The 21,407-nt window shown below is 61.7% G+C and overlaps 1 protein-coding gene across 1 annotated transcript in view; it reads left to right on the top strand.

The window, feature by feature from the left end:
* DENND1C (DENN domain containing 1C) overlaps positions 1-21,131 on the top strand; it is a 66,000-nt gene extending 44,869 nt beyond the window's left edge. Inside the window, 4 exon segments of the mRNA XM_075577595.1 lie at positions 17,929-18,036; positions 19,551-19,571; positions 19,573-19,610; positions 20,873-21,131. Of these exon segments, the coding sequence (XP_075433710.1) occupies positions 17,929-18,036; positions 19,551-19,571; positions 19,573-19,610; positions 20,873-21,116 (411 nt within the window). The 3' untranslated portion in view covers positions 21,117-21,131.
* The last annotated feature ends 276 nt before the right edge of the window (positions 21,132-21,407 follow it).

Raw genomic sequence — 21,407 nt, 5'->3', positions numbered from 1 at the left:
GTGGGAGCCTGACATTAGTGCAGCCGCCTCTGGGGTGGGATCCTGACATTAGTGCGGCCGCCTCTGGGGTGGGAGCCTGACATTAGTGCAGCGTCTCTGGGGTGGGAGCCTGACATTAGTGCAGTGTCTCTGGGGTGGGATCCTGACATTAGTGCAGCCGCCTCTGGGGTGGGAGCCTGACATTAGTGCAGCGTCTCTGGGGTGGGAGCCTGACATTAGTGCAGCGTCTTTGGGGTGAGAGCCTGACATTAGTGCAGCGTCTCTGGGGTGAGAGCCTGACATTAGTGCAGCCGTCTCTGGGGTGGGATCCTGACATTAGTGCGGCCGCCTCTGGGGTGGGATCCTGACATTAGTGCAGCCGTCTCTGGGGTGGGATCCTGACATTAGTGCAGCGTCTCTGGGGTGGGATCCTGACATTAGTGCAGCCGCCTCTGGGGTGGGAGCCTGACATTAGTGCAGCGTCTCTGGGGTGGGATCCTGACATTAGTGCAGCCGCCTCTGGGGTGGGATCCTGACATTAGTGCAGCGTCTCTGGGGTGGGAGCCTGACATTAGTGCGGCCGCCTCTGGGGTGGGAGCCTGACATTAGTGCAGCCGCCTCTGGGATGGGATCCTGACATTAGTGCGGCCGCCTCTGGGGTGGGAGCCTGACATTAGTGCAGCGTCTCTGGGGTGGGATCCTGACATTAGTGCAGCCGTCTCTGGGGTGGGAGCCTGACATTAGTGCAGCGTCTCTGGGGTGGGAGCCTGACATTAGTGCAGCCGCCTCTGGGGTGGGATCCTGACATTAGTGCGGCCGCCTCTGGGGTGGGATCCTGACATTAGTGCGGCCGCCTCTGGGGTGGGATCCTGACATTAGTGCAGCGTCTCTGGGGTGGGAGCCTGACATTAGTGCAGCGTCTCTGGGGTGAGAGCCTGACATTAGTGCGGCCGCCTCTGGGGTGGGAGCCTGACATTAGTGCAGCCGTCTCTGGGGTGGGAGCCTGACATTAGTGCAGCCGCCTCTGGGGTGGGTTCCTGACATTAGTGCGGCCGCCTCTGGGGTGAGAGCCTGACATTAGTGCAGCCGTCTCTGGGGTGGGAGCCTGACATTAGTGCGGCCGCCTCTGGGGTGGGAGCCTGACATTAGTGCAGCGTCTCTGGGGTGGGAGCCTGACATTAGTGCAGCCGCCTCTGGGGTGGGAGCCTGACATTAGTGCGGCCGCATCTGGGGTGGGATCCTGACATTAGTGCAGCCGCCTCTGGGGTGGGAGCCTGACATTAGTGCGGCCGCCTCTGGGGTGGGAGCCTGACATTAGTGCAGCGTCTCTGGGGTGGGGTCCTGACATTAGTGCAGCCGCCTCTGGGGTGGGATCCTGACATTAGTGCAGCCGCCTCTGGGGTGGGATCCTGACATTAGTGCAGCCGCCTCTGGGGTGGGATCCTGACATTAGTGCAGCCGCCTCTGGGGTGGGATCCTGACATTAGTGCAGCCGCCTCTGGGGTGGGATCCTGACATTAGTGCGGCCGCCTCTGGGGTGGGAGCCTGACATTAGTGCGGCCGCCTCTGGGGTGGGATCCTGACATTAGTGCGGCCGCCTCTGGGGTGGGAGCCTGACATTAGTGCGGCCGCCTCTGGGGTGGGAGCCTGACATAAGTGCGGCCGCCTCTGGGGTGGGATCCTGACATTAGTGCAGCCGCCTCTGGGGTGGGATCCTGACATTAGTGCAGCCGCCTCTGGGGTGGGATCCTGACATTAGTGCGGCCGCCTCTGGGGTGGGAGCCTGACATTAGTGCGGCCGCCTCTGGGGTGGGAGCCTGACATAAGTGCGGCCGCCTCTGGGGTGGGATCCTGACATTAGTGCAGCCGCCTCTGGGGTGGGAGCCTGACATTAGTGCAGCCGCCTCTGGGGTGGGAGCCTGACATTAGTGCAGCCGCCTCTGGGGTGGGATCCTGACATTAGTGCAGCGTCTCTGGGGTGGGAGCCTGACATTAGTGCGGCCGCCTCTGGGGTGGGAGCCTGACATTAGTGCGGCCGCCTCTGGGGTGGGAGCCTGACATAAGTGCGGCCGCCTCTGGGGTGGGATCCTGACATTAGTGCAGCCGCCTCTGGGGTGGGAGCCTGACATTAGTGCAGCCGTCTCTGGGGTGGGAGCCTGACATTAGTGCAGCGTCTCTGGGGTGGGATCCTGACATTAGTGCGGCCGCCTCTGGGGTGGGAGCCTGACATTAGTGCAGCCGCCTCTGGGGTGGGATCCTGACATTAGTGCAGCCGCCTCTGGGGTGGGAGCCTGACATTAGTGCAGCCGCCTCTGGGGTGGGAGCCTGACATTAGTGCAGCGTCTCTGGGGTGGGATCCTGACATTAGTGCGGCCGCCTCTGGGGTGGGATCCTGATATTAGTGCAGCGTCTCTGGGGTGGGATCCTGACATTAGTGCAGCCGCCTCTGGGGTGGGATCCTGACATTAGTGCGGCCGCCTCTGGGGTGGGAGCCTGACATTAGTGCGGCCGCCTCTGGGGTGAGAGCCTGACATTAGTGCGGCGTCTCTGGGGTGGGATCCTGACATTAGTGCAGCGTCTCTGGGGTGGGATCCTGACATTAGTGCGGCCGTCTCTGCGGTGGGATCCTGACATTAGTGCAGCCGTCTCTGGGGTGGGATCCTGACATTAGTGCAGCGTCTCTGGGGTGGGAGTCTGACATTAGTGCAGCCGCCTCTGGAGTGGGAGCCTGACATTAGTGCAGCCGCCTCTGGGGTGGGATCCTGACATTAGTGCGGCCGCCTCTGGGGTGGGATCCTGACATTAGTGCAGCCGTCTCTGGGGTGGGAGCCTGACATTAGTGCGGCCGCCTCTGGGGTGGGATCCTGACATTAGTGCAGCGTCTCTGGGGTTGGAGCTTGACATTAGTGCAGCCCTCTCTGGGGTGGGATCCTGACATTAGTGCAGCCGTCTCTGGGGTGGGAGCCTGAGATTAGTGCAGCCGCCTCTGGGGTGGGAACCTGAAATTAGTGCAGCCGCCTCTGGGGTGGGAGCCTGACATTAGTGCGGCCACCTCTGGGGTGGGATCCTGACATTAGTGCAGCCGCCTCTGGGGTGGGATCCTGACATTAGTGCAGCGTCTCTGGGGTGGGAGCCTGACATTAGTGCAGCCCTCTCTGGGGTGGGATCCTGACATTAGTGCAGCCGTCTCTGGGGTGGGAGCCTGAGATTAGTGCAGCCGCCTCTGGGGTGGGAGCCTGACATTAGTGCAGCCGCCTCTGGGGTGGGAGCCTGACATTAGTGCAGCCGCCTCTGGGGTGGGATCCTGACATTAGTGCAGCCGCCTCTGGGGTGGGATCCTGACATTAGTGCAGCGTCTCTGGGGTGGGAGCCTGACATTAGTGCAGCCGCCTCTGGGGTGGGAGCCTGACATTAGTGCAGCCGCCTCTGGGGTGGGAGCCTGACATTAGTGCAGCGTCTCTGGGGTGGGATCCTGACATTAGTGCAGCGTCTCTGGGGAGGGATCCTGACATTAGTGCGGCCGCCTCTGGGGTGGGAGCCTGACATTAGTGCGGCCGCCTCTGGGGTGGGAGCCTGACATTAGTGCGGCCGCCTCTGGGGTGGGATCCTGACATTAGTGCAGCGTCTCTGGGGTGGGATCCTGACATTAGTGCGGCCGTCTCTGGGGTGGGAGCCTGACATTAGTGCAGCGTCTCTGGGGTGGGAGCCTGACATTAGTGCGGCCGCCTCTGGGGTGGGATCCTGACATTAGTGCAGCCGCCTCTGGGGTGGGATCCTGACATTAGTGCGGCCGCCTCTGGGGTGGGAGCCTGACATTAGTGCGGCCGCCTCTGGGGTGGGATCCTGACATTAGTGCGGCCGCCTCTGGGGTGGGAGCCTGACATTAGTGCGGCCGCCTCTGGGGTGGGAGCCTGACATTAGTGCGGCCGCCTCTGGGGTGGGATCCTGACATTAGTGCAGCCGCCTCTGGGGTGGGAGCCTGACATTAGTGCAGCGTCTCTGGGGTGGGATCCTGACATTAGTGCAGCCGCCTCTGGGGTGGGATCCTGACATTAGTGCAGCCGTCTCTGGGGTGGGATCCTGACATTAGTGCAGCGTCTCTGGGGTGGGATCCTGACATTAGTGCAGCCGCCTCTGGGGTGGGAGCCTGACATTAGTGCAGCCGCCTCTGGGGTGGGAGCCTGACATTAGTGCGGCCGCCTCTGGGGTGGGAGCCTGACATTAGTGCGGCCGTCTCTGGGGTGGGATCCTGACATTAGTGAGGCGTCTCTGGGGTGGGAGCCTGACATTAGTGCAGCCGCCTCTGGGGTGGGATCCTGACATTAGTGCAGCGTCTCTGGGGAGGGATCCTGACATTAGTGCGGCCGCCTCTGGGGTGGGATCCTGACATTAGTGCAGCGTCTCTGGGGTGGGAGCCTGACATTAGTGCAGCCGCCTCTGGGGTGGGATCCTGACATTAGTGCGGCCGCCTCTGGGGTGGGAGCCTGACATTAGTGCAGCGTCTCTGGGGTGGGAGCCTGACATTAGTGCAGCGTCTCTGGGGTGAGAGCCTGACATTAGTGCAGCGTCTCTGGGGTGAGAGCCTGACATTAGTGCAGCCGTCTCTGGGGTGGGATCCTGACATTAGTGCGGCCGCCTCTGGGGTGGGATCCTGACATTAGTGCAGCCGTCTCTGGGGTGGGAGCCTGACATTAGTGCAGCGTCTCTGGGGTGGGATCCTGACATTAGTGCAGCCGCCTCTGGGGTGGGAGCCTGACATTAGTGCAGCGTCTCTGGGGTGGGAGCCTGACATTAGTGCGGCCGTCTCTGGGGTGGGATCCTGACATTAGTGCGGCCGCCTCTGGGGTGGGAGCCTGACATTAGTGCGGCCGTCTCTGGGGTGGGATCCTGACATTAGTGTGGCCGCCTCTGGGGTGGGATCCTAACATTAGTGCGGCCGCCTCTGGGGTGGGAGCCTGACATTAGTGCGGCCGTCTCTGGGGTGGGAGCCTGACATTAGTGCAGCCGCCTCTGGGGTGGGAGCCTGACATTAGTGCGGCCGCCTCTGGGGTGGGAGCCTGACATTAGTGCAGCCGCCTCTGGGATGGGATCCTGACATTAGTGCGGCCGCCTCTGGGGTGGGAGCCTGACATTAGTGCAGCGTCTCTGGGGTGGGATCCTGACATTAGTGCAGCCGTCTCTGGGGTGGGAGCCTGACATTAGTGCAGCGTCTCTGGGGTGGGAGCCTGACATTAGTGCAGCCGCCTCTGGGGTGGGATCCTGACATTAGTGCGGCCGCCTCTGGGGTGGGATCCTGACATTAGTGCGGCCGCCTCTGGGGTGGGAGCCTGACATTAGTGCAGCGTCTCTGGGGTGGGAGCCTGACATTAGTGCAGCGTCTCTGGGGTGAGAGCCTGACATTAGTGCGGCCGCCTCTGGGGTGGGAGCCTGACATTAGTGCAGCCGTCTCTGGGGTGGGAGCCTGACATTAGTGCAGCCGCCTCTGGGGTGGGTTCCTGACATTAGTGCGGCCGCCTCTGGGGTGGGAGCCTGACATTAGTGCGGCCGCCTCTGGGGTGGGAGCCTGACATTAGTGCAGCGTCTCTGGGGTGGGATCCTGACATTAGTGCGGCCGTCTCTGCGGTGGGATCCTGACATTAGTGCAGCCGCCTCTGGGACGGGATCCTGACATTAGTGCAGCCGCCTCTGGGGTGGGAGCCTGACATTAGTGCAGCCGTCTCTGGGGTGGGAGCCTGACATTAGTGCGGCCGCCTCTGGGGTGGGAGCCTGACATTAGTGCAGCGTCTCTGGGGTGGGAGCCTGACATTAGTGCAGCCGCCTCTGGGGTGGGAGCCTGACATTAGTGCGGCCGCATCTGGGGTGGGATCCTGACATTAGTGCAGCCGCCTCTGGGGTGGGAGCCTGACATTAGTGCGGCCGCCTCTGGGGTGGGAGCCTGACATTAGTGCAGCCGCCTCTGGGGTGGGAGCCTGACATTAGTGCAGCGTCTCTGGGGTGGGGTCCTGACATTAGTGCAGCCGCCTCTGGGGTGGGATCCTGACATTAGTGCAGCCGCCTCTGGGGTGGGATCCTGACATTAGTGCAGCCGCCTCTGGGGTGGGATCCTGACATTAGTGCAGCCGCCTCTGGGGTGGGATCCTGACATTAGTGCGGCCGCCTCTGGGGTGGGAGCCTGACATTAGTGCGGCCGCCTCTGGGGTGGGATCCTGACATTAGTGCGGCCGCCTCTGGGGTGGGAGCCTGACATTAGTGCGGCCGCCTCTGGGGTGGGAGCCTGACATAAGTGCGGCCGCCTCTGGGGTGGGATCCTGACATTAGTGCAGCCGCCTCTGGGGTGGGATCCTGACATTAGTGCAGCCGCCTCTGGGGTGGGATCCTGACATTAGTGCGGCCGCCTCTGGGGTGGGAGCCTGACATTAGTGCGGCCGCCTCTGGGGTGGGAGCCTGACATTAGTGCGGCCGCCTCTGGGGTGGGATCCTGACATTAGTGCAGCGTCTCTGGGGTGGGATCCTGACATTAGTGCAGCGTCTCTGGGGTGGGAGCCTGACATTAGTGCGGCCGCCTCTGGGGTGGGATCCTGACATTAGTGCAGCGTCTCTGGGGTGGGATCCTGACATTAGTGCAGCGTCTCTGGGGTGGGAGCCTGACATTAGTGCGGCCGCCTCTGGGGTGGGAGCCTGACATTAGTGCGGCCGCCTCTGGGGTGGGAGCCTGACATAAGTGCGGCCGCCTCTGGGGTGGGATCCTGACATTAGTGCAGCCGCCTCTGGGGTGGGAGCCTGACATTAGTGCAGCCGTCTCTGGGGTGGGAGCCTGACATTAGTGCAGCGTCTCTGGGGTGGGATCCTGACATTAGTGCGGCCGCCTCTGGGGTGGGAGCCTGACATTAGTGCAGCCGCCTCTGGGGTGGGAGCCTGACATTAGTGCAGCCGCCTCTGGGGTGGGAGCCTGACATTAGTGCAGCGTCTCTGGGGTGGGATCCTGACATTAGTGCGGCCGCCTCTGGGGTGGGATCCTGATATTAGTGCAGCGTCTCTGGGGTGGGATCCTGACATTAGTGCAGCCGCCTCTGGGGTGGGATCCTGACATTAGTGCGGCCGCCTCTGGGGTGGGAGCCTGACATTAGTGCGGCCGCCTCTGGGGTGAGAGCCTGACATTAGTGCGGCGTCTCTGGGGTGGGATCCTGACATTAGTGCAGCGTCTCTGGGGTGGGATCCTGACATTAGTGCGGCCGTCTCTGCGGTGGGATCCTGACATTAGTGCGGCGTCTCTGGGGTGGGATCCTGACATTAGTGCGGCCGCCTCTGGGGTGGGAGCCTGACATTAGTGCAGCGTCTCTGGGGTGGGATCCTGACATTAGTGCGGCCGTCTCTGCGGTGGGATCCTGACATTAGTGCAGCCGCCTCTGGGGTGGGATCCTGACATTAGTGCGGCGTCTCTGGGGTGGGAGCCTGACATTAGTGCAGCCGCCTCTGGGGTGGGATCCTGACATTAGTGCAGCGTCTCTGGGGTGGGAGCCTGACATTAGTGCAGCGTCTCTGGGGTGGGAGCCTGACATTAGTGCAGCCGCCTCTGGGGTGGGAGCCTGACATTAGTGCAGCCGTCTCTGGGGTGGGAGCCTGACATTAGTGCGGCGTCTCTGGGGTGGGAGCCTGACATTAGTGCGGCGTCTCTGGGGTGGGATCCTGACATTAGTGCGGCGTCTCTGGGGTGGGATCCTGACATTAGTGCAGCGTCTCTGGGGTGGGATCCTGACATTAGTGTAGCCGCCTCTGGGGTGGGAGCCTGACATTAGTGCGGCCGCCTCTGGGGTGGGATCCTGACATTAGTGCAGCGTCTCTGGGGTGGGATCCTGACATTAGTGCGGCCGTCTCTGCGGTGGGATCCTGACTTTAGTGCAGCCGCCTCTGGGGTGGGATCCTGACATTAGTGCGGCCGTCTCTGGGGTGGGAGCCTGACATTAGTGCGGCCGCCTCTGGGGTGGGATCCTGACATTAGTGCAGCGTCTCTGGGGTGGGATCCTGACATTAGTGCGGCCGTCTCTGCGGTGGGATCCTGACATTAGTGCAGCCGCCTCTGGGGTGGGATCCTGACATTAGTGCGGCGTCTCTGGGGTGGGAGCCTGACATTAGTGCAGCCGCCTCTGGGGTGGGAGCCTGACATTAGTGCAGCCGCCTCTGGGGTGGGATCCTGACATTAGTGCAGCGTCTCTGGGGTGGGAGCCTGACATTAGTGCAGTGTCTCTGGGGTGGGGTCCTGACATTAGTGCGGCCGCCTCTGGGGTGGGATCCTGACATTAGTGCGGCCGCCTCTGGGGTTGGATCCTGACATTAGTGCAGCCGTCTCTGGGGTGGGAGCCTGACATTAGTGCAGCCGTCTCTGGGGTGGGAGCCTGACATTAGTGCGGCGTCTCTGGGGTGGGATCCTGACATTAGTGCGGCCGCCTCTGGGGTGGGAGCCTGACATTAGTGCGGCGTCTCTGGGGTGGGATCCTGACATTAGTGCGGCCGTCTCTGGGGTGGGAGCCTGACATTAGTGCAGCGTCTCTGGGGTGGGATCCTGACATTAGTGCGGCCGCCTCTGGGGTGGGATCCTGACATTAGTGCAGCCGCCTCTGGGGTGGGATCCTGACATTAGTGCGGCCGCCTCTGGGGTGGGAGCCTGACATTAGTGCAGCCGTCTCTGGGGTGGGAGCCTGACATTAGTGCGGCCGCCTCTGGGGTGGGAGCCTGACATTAGTGCGGCCGCCTCTGGGGTGGGAGCCTGACATTAGTGCGGCCGCCTCTGGGGTGGGATCCTGACATTAGTGCAGCCGCCTCTGGGGTGGGATCCTGACATTAGTGCAGCCGCCTCTGCGGTGGGAGCCTGACATTAGTGCAGCCGCCTCTGGGGTGGGAGCCTGACATTAGTGCGGCGTCTCTGGGGTGGGATCCTGACATTAGTGCGGCCGCCTCTGGGGTGGGATCCTGACATTAGTGCAGCCGCCTCTGGGGTGGGAGCCTGACATTAGTGCAGCGTCTCTGGGACGGGATCCTGACATTAGTGCAGCGTCTCTGGGGTGGGAGCCTGACATTAGTGCAGCGTCTCTGGGGTGGGATCCTGACATTAGTGCAGCGTCTCTGGGGTGGGAGCCTGACATTAGTGCAGCGTCTCTGGGGTGGGAGCCTGACATTAGTGCAGCGTCTCTGGGGTGGGAGCCTGACATTAGTGCAGCGTCTCTGGGGTGGGAGCCTGACATTAGTGCAGCCGCCTCTGGGACGGGATCCTGACATTAGTGCGGCCGTCTCTGGGGTGGGATCCTGACATTAGTGCGGCCGCCTCTGGGACGGGATCCTGACATTAGTGCAGCCGCCTCTGGGGTGGGAGCCTGACATTAGTGCAGCCGCCTCTGGGGTGGGAGCCTGACATTAGTGCAGCCGCCTCTGAGGTGGGATCCTGACATTAGTGCAGCCGCCTCTGGGGTGGGATCCTGACATTAGTGCAGCCGCCTCTGGGGTGGGATCCTGACATTAGTGCAGCGTCTCTGGGGAGGGATCCTGACATTAGTGCGGCCGCCTCTGGGGTGGGATCCTGACATTAGTGCAGCGTCTCTGGGGTGGGATCCTGACATTAGTGCGGCGTCTCTGGGGTGGGAGCCTGACATTAGTGCGGCCGCCTCTGGGGTGGGATCCTGACATTAGTGCAGCGTCTCTGGGGAGGGATCCTGACATTAGTGCGGCCGCCTCTGGGGTGGGATCCTGACATTAGTGCAGCGTCTCTGGGGTGGGAGCCTGACATTAGTGCAGCGTCTCTGGGGTGGGAGCCTGACATTAGTGCAGCGTCTCTGGGGTGAGAGCCTGACATTAGTGCAGCGTCTCTGGGGTGAGAGCCTGACATTAGTGCAGCCGTCTCTGGGGTGGGATCCTGACATTAGTGCGGCCGCCTCTGGGGTGGGATCCTGACATTAGTGCAGCGTCTCTGGGGTGGGAGCCTGACATTAGTGCAGCGTCTCTGGGGTGGGACCCTGACATTAGTGCAGCCGCCTCTGGGATGGGATCCTGACATTAGTGCGGCCGCCTCTGGGGTGGGAGCCTGACATTAGTGCAGCGTCTCTGGGGTGGGATCCTGACATTAGTGCAGCCGTCTCTGGGGTGGGAGCCTGACATTAGTGCAGCGTCTCTGGGGTGGGAGCCTGACATTAGTGCAGCCGCCTCTGGGGTGGGATCCTGACATTAGTGCGGCCGCCTCTGGGGTGGGATCCTGACATTAGTGCGGCCGCCTCTGGGGTGGGAGCCTGACATTAGTGCAGCCGTCTCTGGGGTGGGAGCCTGACATTAGTGCAGCGTCTCTGGGGTGGGAGCCTGACATTAGTGCGGCCGCCTCTGGGGTGGGAGCCTGACATTAGTGCAGCCGTCTCTGGGGTGGGAGCCTGACATTAGTGCAGCCGCCTCTGGGGTGGGTTCCTGACATTAGTGCGGCCGCCTCTGGGGTGAGAGCCTGACATTAGTGCAGCCGTCTCTGGGGTGGGAGCCTGACATTAGTGCAGCGTCTCTGGGGTGGGAGCCTGACATTAGTGCGGCCGCCTCTGGGGTGGGAGCCTGACATTAGTGCAGCGTCTCTGGGGTGGGAGCCTGACATTAGTGCAGCCGCCTCTGGGGTGGGAGCCTGACATTAGTGCGGCCGCATCTGGGGTGGGATCCTGACATTAGTGCAGCCGCCTCTGGGGTGGGAGCCTGACATTAGTGCGGCCGCCTCTGGGGTGGGAGCCTGACATTAGTGCAGCCGCCTCTGGGGTGGGATCCTGACATTAGTGCGGCCGCCTCTGGGGTGGGAGCCTGACATTAGTGCGGCCGCCTCTGGGGTGGGATCCTGACATTAGTGCGGCCGCCTCTGGGGTGGGAGCCTGACATTAGTGCGGCCGCCTCTGGGGTGGGAGCCTGACATAAGTGCGGCCGCCTCTGGGGTGGGATCCTGACATAAGTGCGGCCGCCTCTGGAGTGGGATCCTGACATTAGTGCAGCCGCCTCTGGAGTGGGATCCTGACATTAGTGCAGCCGCCTCTGGAGTGGGATCCTGACATTAGTGCAGCCGCCTCTGGGGTGGGAGCCTGACATAAGTGCGGCCGCCTCTGGGGTGGGATCCTGACATTAGTGCAGCCGCCTCTGGGGTGGGAGCCTGACATTAGTGCAGCGTCTCTGGGGTGGGAGCCTGACATTAGTGCGGCCGTCTCTGGGGAGGGATCCTGACATTAGTGCAGCCGCCTCTGGGGTGGGAGCCTGACATTAGTGCAGCCGTCTCTGGGGTGGGAGCCTGACATTAGTGCAGCGTCTCTGGGGTGGGATCCTGACATTAGTGCGGCCGCCTCTGGGGTGGGAGCCTGACATTAGTGCAGCCGCCTCTGGGGTGGGATCCGGACATTAGTGCGGCCGCCTCTGGGGTGGGAGCCTGACATTAGTGCGGCCGCCTCTGGGGTGGGATCCTGATATTAGTGCAGCGTCTCTGGGGTGGGATCCTGACATTAGTGCAGCCGCCTCTGGGGTGGGAGCCTGACATTAGTGCAGCCGTCTCTGGGGTGGGATCCTGACATTAGTGCAGCGTCTCTGGGGTGGGATCCTGACATTAGTGCGGCCGCCTCTGGAGTGGGATCCTGACATTAGTGCAGCCGTCTCTGCGGTGGGATCCTGACATTAGTGCGGCGTCTCTGGGGTGGGATCCTGACATTAGTGCGGCCGCCTCTGGGGTGGGATCCTGACATTAGTGCAGCGTCTCTGGGGTGGGAGCCTGACATTAGTGCAGCCGCCTCTGGGGTGGGATCCTGACATTAGTGCGGCCGTCTCTGCGGTGGGATCCTGACATTAGTGCAGCCGCCTCTGGGGTGGGATCCTGACATTAGTGCGGCGTCTCTGGGGTGGGAGCCTGACATTAGTGCAGCCGCCTCTGGGGTGGGATCCTGACATTAGTGCAGCCGCCTCTGGGGTGGGATCCTGACATTAGTGCAGCCGCCTCTGGGGTGGGATCCTGACATTAGTGCGGCGTCTCTGGGGTGGGAGCCTGACATTAGTGCAGCCGCCTCTGGGGTGGGATCCTGACATTAGTGCGGCCGTCTCTGCGGTGGGATCCTGACATTAGTGCAGCCGCCTCTGGGGTGGGATCCTGACATTAGTGCGGCGTCTCTGGGGTGGGAGCCTGACATTAGTGCAGCCGCCTCTGGGGTGGGAGCCTGACATTAGTGCGGCCGTCTCTGGGGTGGGATCCTGACATTAGTGCAGCGTCTCTGGGGTGGGATCCTGACATTAGTGCAGCGTCTCTGGGGTGGGAGCCTGACATTAGTGCGGCCGTCTCTGCGGTGGGATCCTGACATTAGTGCAGCCGCCTCTGGGGTGGGATCCTGACATTAGTGCGGCGTCTCTGGGGTGGGAGCCTGACATTAGTGCAGCCGCCTCTGGGGTGGGAGCCTGACATTAGTGCAGCCGCCTCTGGGGTGGGATCCTGACATTAGTACGGCCGTCTCTGGGGTGGGAGCCTGACATTAGTGCAGCCGTCTCTGGGGTGGGAGCCTGACATTAGTGCGGCCGTCTCTGCGGTGGGATCCTGACATTAGTGCAGCCGCCTCTGGGGTGGGATCCTGACATTAGTGCGGCGTCTCTGGGGTGGGAGCCTGACATTAGTGCAGCCGTCTCTGGGGTGGGAGCCTGACATTAGTGCGGCCGTCTCTGGGGTGGGAGCCTGACATTAGTGCAGCGTCTCTGGGGTGGGAGCCTGACATTAGTGCAGCCGTCTCTGGGGTGGGAGCCTGACATTAGTGCGGCGTCTCTGGGGTGGGAGCCTGACATTAGTGCGGCGTCTCTGGGGTGGGATCCTGACATTAGTGCGGCCGTCTCTGGGGTGGGAGCCTGACATTAGTGCAGCGTCTCTGGGGTGGGATCCTGACATTAGTGCGGCCGCCTCTGGGGTGGGATCCTGACATTAGTGCAGCCGCCTCTGGGGTGGGATCCTGACATTAGTGCGGCGTCTCTGGGGTGGGAGCCTGACATTAGTGCAGCCGCCTCTGGGGTGGGAGCCTGACATTAGTGCAGCCGTCTCTGGGGTTGGATCCTGACATTAGTGCAGCGTCTCTGGGGTGAGAGCCTGACATTAGTGCAGCGTCTCTGGGGTGGGAGCCTGACATTAGTGCAGCCGTCTCTGGGGTGGGAGCCTGACATTAGTGCGGCGTCTCTGGGGTGGGAGCCTGACATTAGTGCAGCGTCTCTGGGGTGGGATCCTGACATTAGTGCGGCCGCCTCTGGGGTGGGATCCTGACATTAGTGCAGCCGCCTCTGGGGTGGGATCCTGACATTAGTGCGGCCGCCTCTGGGGTGGGAGCCTGACATTAGTGCAGCCGCCTCTAGGGTGGGAGCCTGACATTAGTGCGGCCGCCTCTGGGGTGGGATCCTGACATTAGTGCAGCCGCCTCTGGGGTGGGAGCCTGACATTAGTGCAGCCGCCTCTGGGGTGGGAGCCTGACATTAGTGCAGCGCCTCTGGGGTGGGATCCTGACATTAGTGCAGCCGCCTCTGGGGTGGGATCCTGACATTAGTGCAGCGTCTCTGGGGTGGGAGCCTGACATTAGTGCGGCCGTCTCTGGGACGGGATCCTGACATTAGTGCAGCCGCCTCTGGGGTGGGAGCCTGACATTAGTGCAGCCGCCTCTGGGGTGGGAGCCTGACATTAGTGCAGCGCCTCTGGGGTGGGATCCTGACATTAGTGCAGCGTCTCTGGGGTGGGAGCCTGACATTAGTGCGGCCGTCTCTGGGGTGGGAGCCTGACATTAGTGTGGCCGCCTCTGGGGTGGGATCCTGACATTAGTGCAGCGTCTCTGGGGTGGGAGCCTGACATTAGTGCAGCGTCTCTGGGGTGGGAGCCTGACATTAGTGCAGCGTCTCTGGGGTGGGAGCCTGACATTAGTGCAGCGTCTCTGGGGTGGGAGCCTGACATTAGTGCAGCGTCTCTGGGGTGGGAGCCTGACATTAGTGCAGCCGCCTCTGGGGTGGGAGCCTGACATTAGTGCGGCCGCCTCTGGGACGGGATCCTGACATTAGTGCAGCGTCTCTGGGGTGGGAGCCTGACATTAGTGCAGCGTCTCTGGGGTGGGAGCCTGACATTAGTGCGGCCGCCTCTGGGACGGGATCCTGACATTAGTGCAGCGTCTCTGGGGTGGGAGCCTGACATTAGTGCAGCGTCTCTGGGGTGGGAGCCTGACATTAGTGCAGCGTCTCTGGGGTGGGAGCCTGACATTAGTGCAGCGTCTCTGGAGTGGGAGCCTGACATTAGTGCAGCCGTCTCTGGGGTGGGAGCCTGACATTAGTGCAGCCGTCTCTGGGGTGGGAGCCTGACATTAGTGCAGCCGTCTCTGGGACGGGATCCTGACATTAGTGCGGCCGCCTCTGGGGTGGGAGCCTGACATTAGTGCAGCCGTCTCTGGGGTGGGAGCCTGACATTAGTGCAGCCGTCTCTGGGGTGGGAGCCTGACATTAGTGCAGCCGTCTCTGGGGTGGGAGCCTGACATTAGTGCAGCGTCTCTGGGGTGGGAGCCTGACATTAGTGCGGCCGCCTCTGGGGTGGGATCCTGACATTAGTGCAGCCGCCTCTGGGGTGGGAGCCTGACATTAGTGCGGCCGTCTCTGGGGTGGGAGCTTGACATTAGTGCAGCCGCCTCTGGGGTGGGAGCCTGACATTAGTGCAGCGTCTCTGGGGTGGGAGCCTGACATTAGTGCAGCCGCCTCTGGGGTGGGATCCTGACATTAGTGCGGCCGCCTCTGGGACGGGATCCTGACATTAGTGCAGCCGCCTCTGGGGTGGGAGCCTGACATTAGTGCGGCCGTCTCTGGGGTGGGATCCTGACATTAGTGCAGCCGCCTCTGGGGTGGGATCCTGACATTAGTGCGGCCGCCTCTGGGACGGGATCCTGACATTAGTGCAGCCGCCTCTGGGGTGGGAGCCTGACATTAGTGCGGCCGCCTCTGGGGTGGGAGCCTGACATTAGTGCAGCCGCCTCTGGGGTGGGATCCTGACATTAGTGCGGCCGCCTCTGGGGTGGGATCCTGACATTAGTGCGGCCGCCTCTGGGGTGGGAGCCTGACATTAGTGCGGCCGCCTCTGGGGTGGGAGCCTGACATTAGTGCGGCCGCCTCTGGGGTGGGATCCTGACATTAGTGCAGCCGCCTCTGGGGTGGGATCCTGACATTAGTGCGGCCGCCTCTGGGGTGGGATCCTGACATTAGTGCGGCCGCCTCTGGGACGGGATCCTGACATTAGTGCAGCCGCCTCTGGGGTGGGAGCCTGACATTAGTGCAGCCGCCTCTGGGGTGGGAGCCTGACATTAGTGCAGCCGTCTCTGGGGTGGGAGCCTGACATTAGTGCAGCCGCCTCTGAGGTGGGATCCTGACATTAGTGCAGCCGCCTCTGGGGTGGGATCCTGACATTAGTGCAGCCGCCTCTGGGGTGGGAGCCTGACATTAGTGCAGCCGCCTCTGGGGTGGGAGCCTGACATTAGTGCGGCCGCCTCTGGGGTGGGATCCTGACATTAGTGCGGCCGCCTCTGGGGTGGGATCCTGACATTAGTGCGGCCGTCTCTGGGGTGGGAGCCTGACATTAGTGCAGCGTCTCTGGGGTGGGAGCCTGACATTAGTGCGGCCGCCTCTGGGGTGGGAGCCTGACATTAGTGCGGCCGCCTCTGGGGTGGGATCCTGACATTAGTGCGGCCGTCTCTGGGGAGGGATCCTGACATTAGTGCAGCCGCCTCTGGGGTGGGATCCTGACATTAGTGCAGCGTCTCTGGGGTGGGAGCCTGACATTAGTGCAGCGTCTCTGGGGTGGGATCCTGACATTAGTGCAGCGTCTCTGGGGTGGGATCCTGACATTAGTGCAGCGTCTCTGGGGTGGGAGCCTGACATTAGTGCAGCCGTCTCTGGGGTGGGAGCCTGACATTAGTGCAGCCGTGTCTGGGGTGGGAGCCTGACATTAGTGCAGCGTCTCTGGGGTGGGATCCTGACATTAGTGCGGCCGTCTCTGGGGTGGGAGCCTGACATTAGTGCGGCCGCCTCTGGGGTGGGATCCTGACATTAGTGCAGCGTCTCTGGGGTGGGATCCTGACATTAGTGCGGCCGCCTCTGGGGTGGAATCCTGACATTAGTGCGGCCGCCTCTGGGGTGGGATCCTGACATTAGTGCAGCGTCTCTGAGGTGGGAGCCTGACATTAGTGCAGCCGCCTCTGGGGTGGGATCCTGACATTAGTGCAGCCGCCTCTGGGGTGGGATCCTGACATTAGTGCAGCGTCTCTGGGGTGGGAGCCTGACATTAGTGCAGCCGCCTCTGGGGTGGGATCCTGACATTAGTGCGGCCGCCTCTGGGACGGGATCCTGACATTAGTGCAGCGTCTCTGGGGTGGGATCCTGACATTAGTGCAGCCGTCCCTGGGGTGGGATCCTGACATTAGTGCAGCCGCCTCTGGGGTGGGATCCTACATTAGTGCGGCCGCCTCTGGGGTGGGATCCTGACATTAGTGCGGCCGTCTCTGGGGTGGGAGCCTGACATTAGTGCGGCCGCCTCTGGGGTGGGAGCCTGACATTAGTGCAGCCGCCTCTGGGGTGGGAGCCTGACATTAGTGCAGCGTCTCTGGGGTGGGAGCCTGACATTAGTGCAGCGTCTCTGGGGTGGGATCCTGACATTAGTGCAGCCGCCTCTGGGGTGGGATCCTGACATTAGTGCGGCCGCCTCTAGGGTGGGAGCCTGACATTAGTGCGGCCGTCTCTGGGGTGGGAGCCTGACATTAGTGCGGCCGTCTCTGGGGTGGGAGCCTGACATTAGTGCAGCGTCTCTGGGGTGGGATCCTGACATTAGTGCGGCCGCCTCTGGGGTGGGAGCCTGACATTAGTGCAGCCGTCTCTGGGGTGGGAGCCTGACATTAGTGCAGCGTCTCTGGGGTGGGATCCTGACATTAGTGCGGCCGCCTCTGGGGTGGGAGCCTGACATTAGTGCAGCGTCTCTGGGGTGGGATCCTGATATTAGTGCGGCCGCCTCTGGAGTGGGATCCTGACATTAGTGCGGCCGTCTCTGAGGTGGGAGCCTGACATTAGTGCGGCCGCCTCTGGGGTGGGATCCTGACATTAGTGCAGCCGTCTCTGGGGTGGGAGCCTGACATTAGTGCAGCCGTCTCTGGGGTGGGATCCTGACATTAGTGCGGCCGCCTCTGGGGTGGGAGCCTGACATTAGTGCAGCGTCTCTGGGGTGGGAGCCTGACATTAGTGCAGCCGCCTCTGGGGTGGGACCCTGACATTAGTGCGGCCTCCTCTGGGGTGGGATCCTGACATTAGTGCAGCCGCCTCTGGGGTGGGATCCTGACATTAGTGCAGTGTCTCTGGGGTGGGATCCTGACATTAGTGCAGCGTCTCTGGGGTGGGATCCTGACATTAGTGCAGCGTCTCTGGGGTGGGATCCTGACATTAGTGCAGCCGCCTCTGGGGTGGGATCCTGACATTAGTGCAGCGTCTCTGGGGTGGGATCCTGACATTAGTGCAGCCGTCCCTGGGGTGGGATCCTGACATTAGTGCAGCGTCTCTGGGGTGGGAGCCTGACATTAGTGCAGCCGCCTCTGGGGTGGGATCCTGACATTAGTGCGGCCGCCTCTGGGGTGGGAGCCTGACATTAGTGCGGCCACCTCTGGGGTGGGATCCTGACATTAGTGCGGCCGCCTCTGGGGTGGGATCCTGACATTAGTGCAGCCGCCTCAGGGGTGGGAGCCTGACATTAGTGCGGCCGCCTCTGGGGTGGGATCCTGACCTTAGTGCAGCGTCTCTGGGGTGGGATCCTGACCTTAGTGCAGCCGCCTCAGGGGTGGGATCCTGACATTAGTGCGGCCGCCTCTGGGGTGGGATCCTGACCTTAGTGCAGCCAGCACTTGAGTGGGATCCTGAACACTTTCCCTCCCTCAGGACCTGCGGCAGCTCCAGCGAGGGGGGTCACTCAGGTCAGGTGGGGGTCCCACACGGAACCACAAGACATTGGAGAGCCGATTACCCATCACAGAGCACTTTGGGCAGGTGAGTGACCATACTCGGGGGAGCGAGTGACCATACTCGGGGGAGCGAGTGGGCATACTCAGGGGAGCGAGTGGGCATACTCGGGGAGCGAGTGGGCATACTCGGGGGAGCGAGTGGGCATACTCGGGGGAGCGAGTGGGCATACTCGGGGGAGTGAGTGGGCATACTCAGGGGAGCGAGTGACCATACTCGGGGGGAGCGAGTGTGCATACTCGGGGGAGCGAGTGGGCTTACTCGGGGGAGCGAGTGGGCATACTCGGTTGGAGTGAGTGGGCATACTCAGGTTTGCGTTGGTTAAGAAGCTGAAATAAATGGTGTACACTCTCTCTCTCATTCCCCCCACTCTCTCTCTCATTCCCCCCACTCTCCCCCTCTCCTCTCCCCCCTCGTCTCCCCTCTCTCACCCCTCTTCTCCCCCCCCTCACTCCTCCTCTCCTCCCCCCCCCCTCACTCCTCTCTCCTCCCCCCCTCACTCCTCCTATCTCCTCCCCCCTCACTCCTCCTATCTCCTCCCCCCCTCACTCCTCCTATCTCCTCCCCCCCCTCACTCCTCCTCTCTCCCCCCCACTCCTCCTCTCTCCTCCCCCCCTCACTCCTCCTCTCTCCTCCCCCCCCACTCCTCCTCTCTCCTCCCCCCTCACTCCTCCTCTCTCCTCCCCCCCCTCACTCCTCCTCTCTCCCCCCCTCACTCCTCCTCTCTCCCCCCCCTCACTCCTCCTCCCTCCTAACTGCTCCTCTATCCTCCTCTCTCCTCCTCCTCTCTCCTCCCCCCCTCACTCCTTCCACCCCCTCACTCCTCCTCTCTCCCCCCTCACTCCTCCTCTCTCCCCCCTCACTCCTCCTCTCTCCCCCCTCACTCCTCCTCTCTCCCCCCTCACTCCTCCTCTCTCCCCCCTCACTCCTCCTCTCCCTCCTCCCCCCCCTCACTCCTTCCACCCCCTCACTCCTCCTCTCTCCCCCCTCACTCCTCCTCTCTCCCCCTCACTTCCTCTCCTCCCCCCTCACTCCTCCTCTCTCCCCCCCTCACTCCTCCTCTCTCCCCCCTCACTCCCTCCTCTCTCCCCCCCCTCACTCCTCCTCTCTCCCCCCTCACTCCTCCTCTCTCCCCCCTCACTCCTCCTCTCTCCCCCCTCACTCCTCCTCTCTCCCCCTCACTCTTCCTCTCTCCCCCTCACTCTTCCTCTCTCCCCCCTCACTCTTCCTCTCTCCTCCCTCACTCTTCCTCTCTCCCCCTCTCTCCCCCCCTCACTCTTCCTCTCTCTCCCCCCTCACTCTTCCTCTCTCCCCTCACTCTTCCTCTCTCCCCCCCTTACTCCTCCTCTCCCCCCTCACTCTTCCTCTCACCCCACTCCTCTCTCACCCCCTCACTCCTCCTCCCACCCCTCTCCTCCTCTCCCCCACCCCATCACTCCTCCTCTCTCCCCCCCACTCCTCCTCTCTCCCCCCCCCCCATCACTCTTCCTCTCTCCCCCCCTCACTACTCCTCTCTCCCCCCCCCCCCTTCTCTCTTTTAGCCACGGCCCAGGAGACCGGGAGAAAAGGTTCTCAGAGGGGGACTGCTGGAGATCCCAGAGGTGAGGAGCTCTCAGTCCTAGATGTAAGTCCATAGTCCTAGAGGCTTCTGCTTCTAGAGGTGGGAATAGTGTCCGGCAGGTATTTGGAAAAGAGAAGTAACCCGCCTCCTGAGTGCCTTATTGCCCCTGTAACATGTTATTGCAGTAACCCGCCTCCTGAGTGCCTTATTGCCCCTGTAACATGTTATCGCAGTAACCCGCCTCCTGAGTGCCTTATTGCCCCTGTAACATGTTATCGCAGTAACCCGCCTACTGAGTGCCTTATTGCCCCTGTAACATGTTATTGCAGTAACCCGCCTCCTGAGTGCCTTATTGCCCCTGTAACATGTTATCGCAGTAACCCGCCTCCTGAGTGCCTTATTGCCCCTGTAACATGTTATCGCAGTAACCCGCCTCCTGAGTGCCCTTATTGCCACTGTAACATGTTATCGCAGTAACCCGCCTCCTGAGTGCCTTATTGCCCCTGTAACGTTACTGCAGTAACCCGCCTCCGTAGTGCCTTATTGCCCCTGTAACATGTTATTGCAGTAACCCGCCTCCTGAGTGCCTTATTGCCCCTGTAACATGTTATTGCAGTAACCCGCCTCCTGAGTGCCTTATTGCCCCTGTAACGTTACTGCAGTAACCCGCCTCCGTAGTGCCTTATTGCCCCTGTAACATGTTATTGCAGTAACCCGCCTCCTGAGTGCCTTATTGCCCCTGTAACATGTTACTGCAGTAACCCGCCTCCTGAGTGCCTTATTACCCCTGTAACATGTTACTGCAGTAACCCACCTCCTGAGTGCCTTATTGCCCCTGTAACATGTTATCGCAGTAACCCGCCTCCTGAATGCCTTATTGCCCCTGTAACATGTTATCGCAGTAACCCGCCTCCGTAGTGCCTTATTGCCCCTGTAACATGTTATTGCAGTAACCCGCCTCCTGAGTGCCTTATTACCCCTGTAACATGTTATTGCAGTAACCCGCCTCCTGAGTGCCTTATTGTCCCTGTAACAATGTTATCGCGGTAACCCGCCCTCCTGAGGTGCCTTATTGCCCCTGTAACATGTTTATTGCAGTAACCCGCCTCCTGAGTGCCTTATTGCCCCTGTAACATGTTATCGCGGTAACCCGCCTCCTGAGTGCCTTATTGCCCCCTGTAACATGTTATCGCAGTAACCCGTCTCCTGAGTGCCTTATTGCCCCTGTAACACGTTATTGCAGTAACGCAAGTGCCTTTATTGCCCCTGTAACATGTTATCTCCTCCCTGCCCCGCCCGCAGACACCCCCCCGCGGAAGGTAGCGAGGTGGACAACCCTGTGCAGATCGCAGAAGATGAGTTTCCCCTGCTGGAGAGCGCGCGTATGAATCTGCTGGAGGAAATTTTCGAGACGCTGAACACGAGAGGCGCCCGGCGAGGAGCGCGCGGTTATACGGGGACACACAGCCTGGACTGTTTCAATCTGGGAGACAGCCAATACTTCAACACGGGTGAGAGAGAGACAGGGAATGAGAGCGAGTGTTAGTGGAGAGAGTGAAAGGGGACAGGGCAATGAGAAAGATAGAGCGTGCTGTGCACGTATACGAGTGTGAGATAGTGAGTGTGTGAGTAAGGAGGGGAGTGTGTGAGTAAGGAGGGCGTGTGTGAGTAAGGAGGGCGTGTGTGAGTAAGGAGGGAGTGTTGTGAGGTAAGGAGGGAGTGTGGTGAGTAAGGAGGGAGTGTGTGAGTAAGGGGAGGGAGTGTGTGAGTTAAGGAGGGAGTGTGTGAGTAAGGAGGGAGTGTGTGAGTATGGAGGGACAGTTGAGATACTTTTTGA

Source organism: Ascaphus truei, chromosome 20 (assembly GCF_040206685.1).
Source record: "Ascaphus truei isolate aAscTru1 chromosome 20, aAscTru1.hap1, whole genome shotgun sequence".
Lineage (NCBI taxonomy): Eukaryota > Metazoa > Chordata > Amphibia > Anura > Ascaphidae > Ascaphus > Ascaphus truei.
Note: the sequence above shows the minus strand (reverse complement) of the source record. Positions and strands in the feature narration are given on the sequence as shown.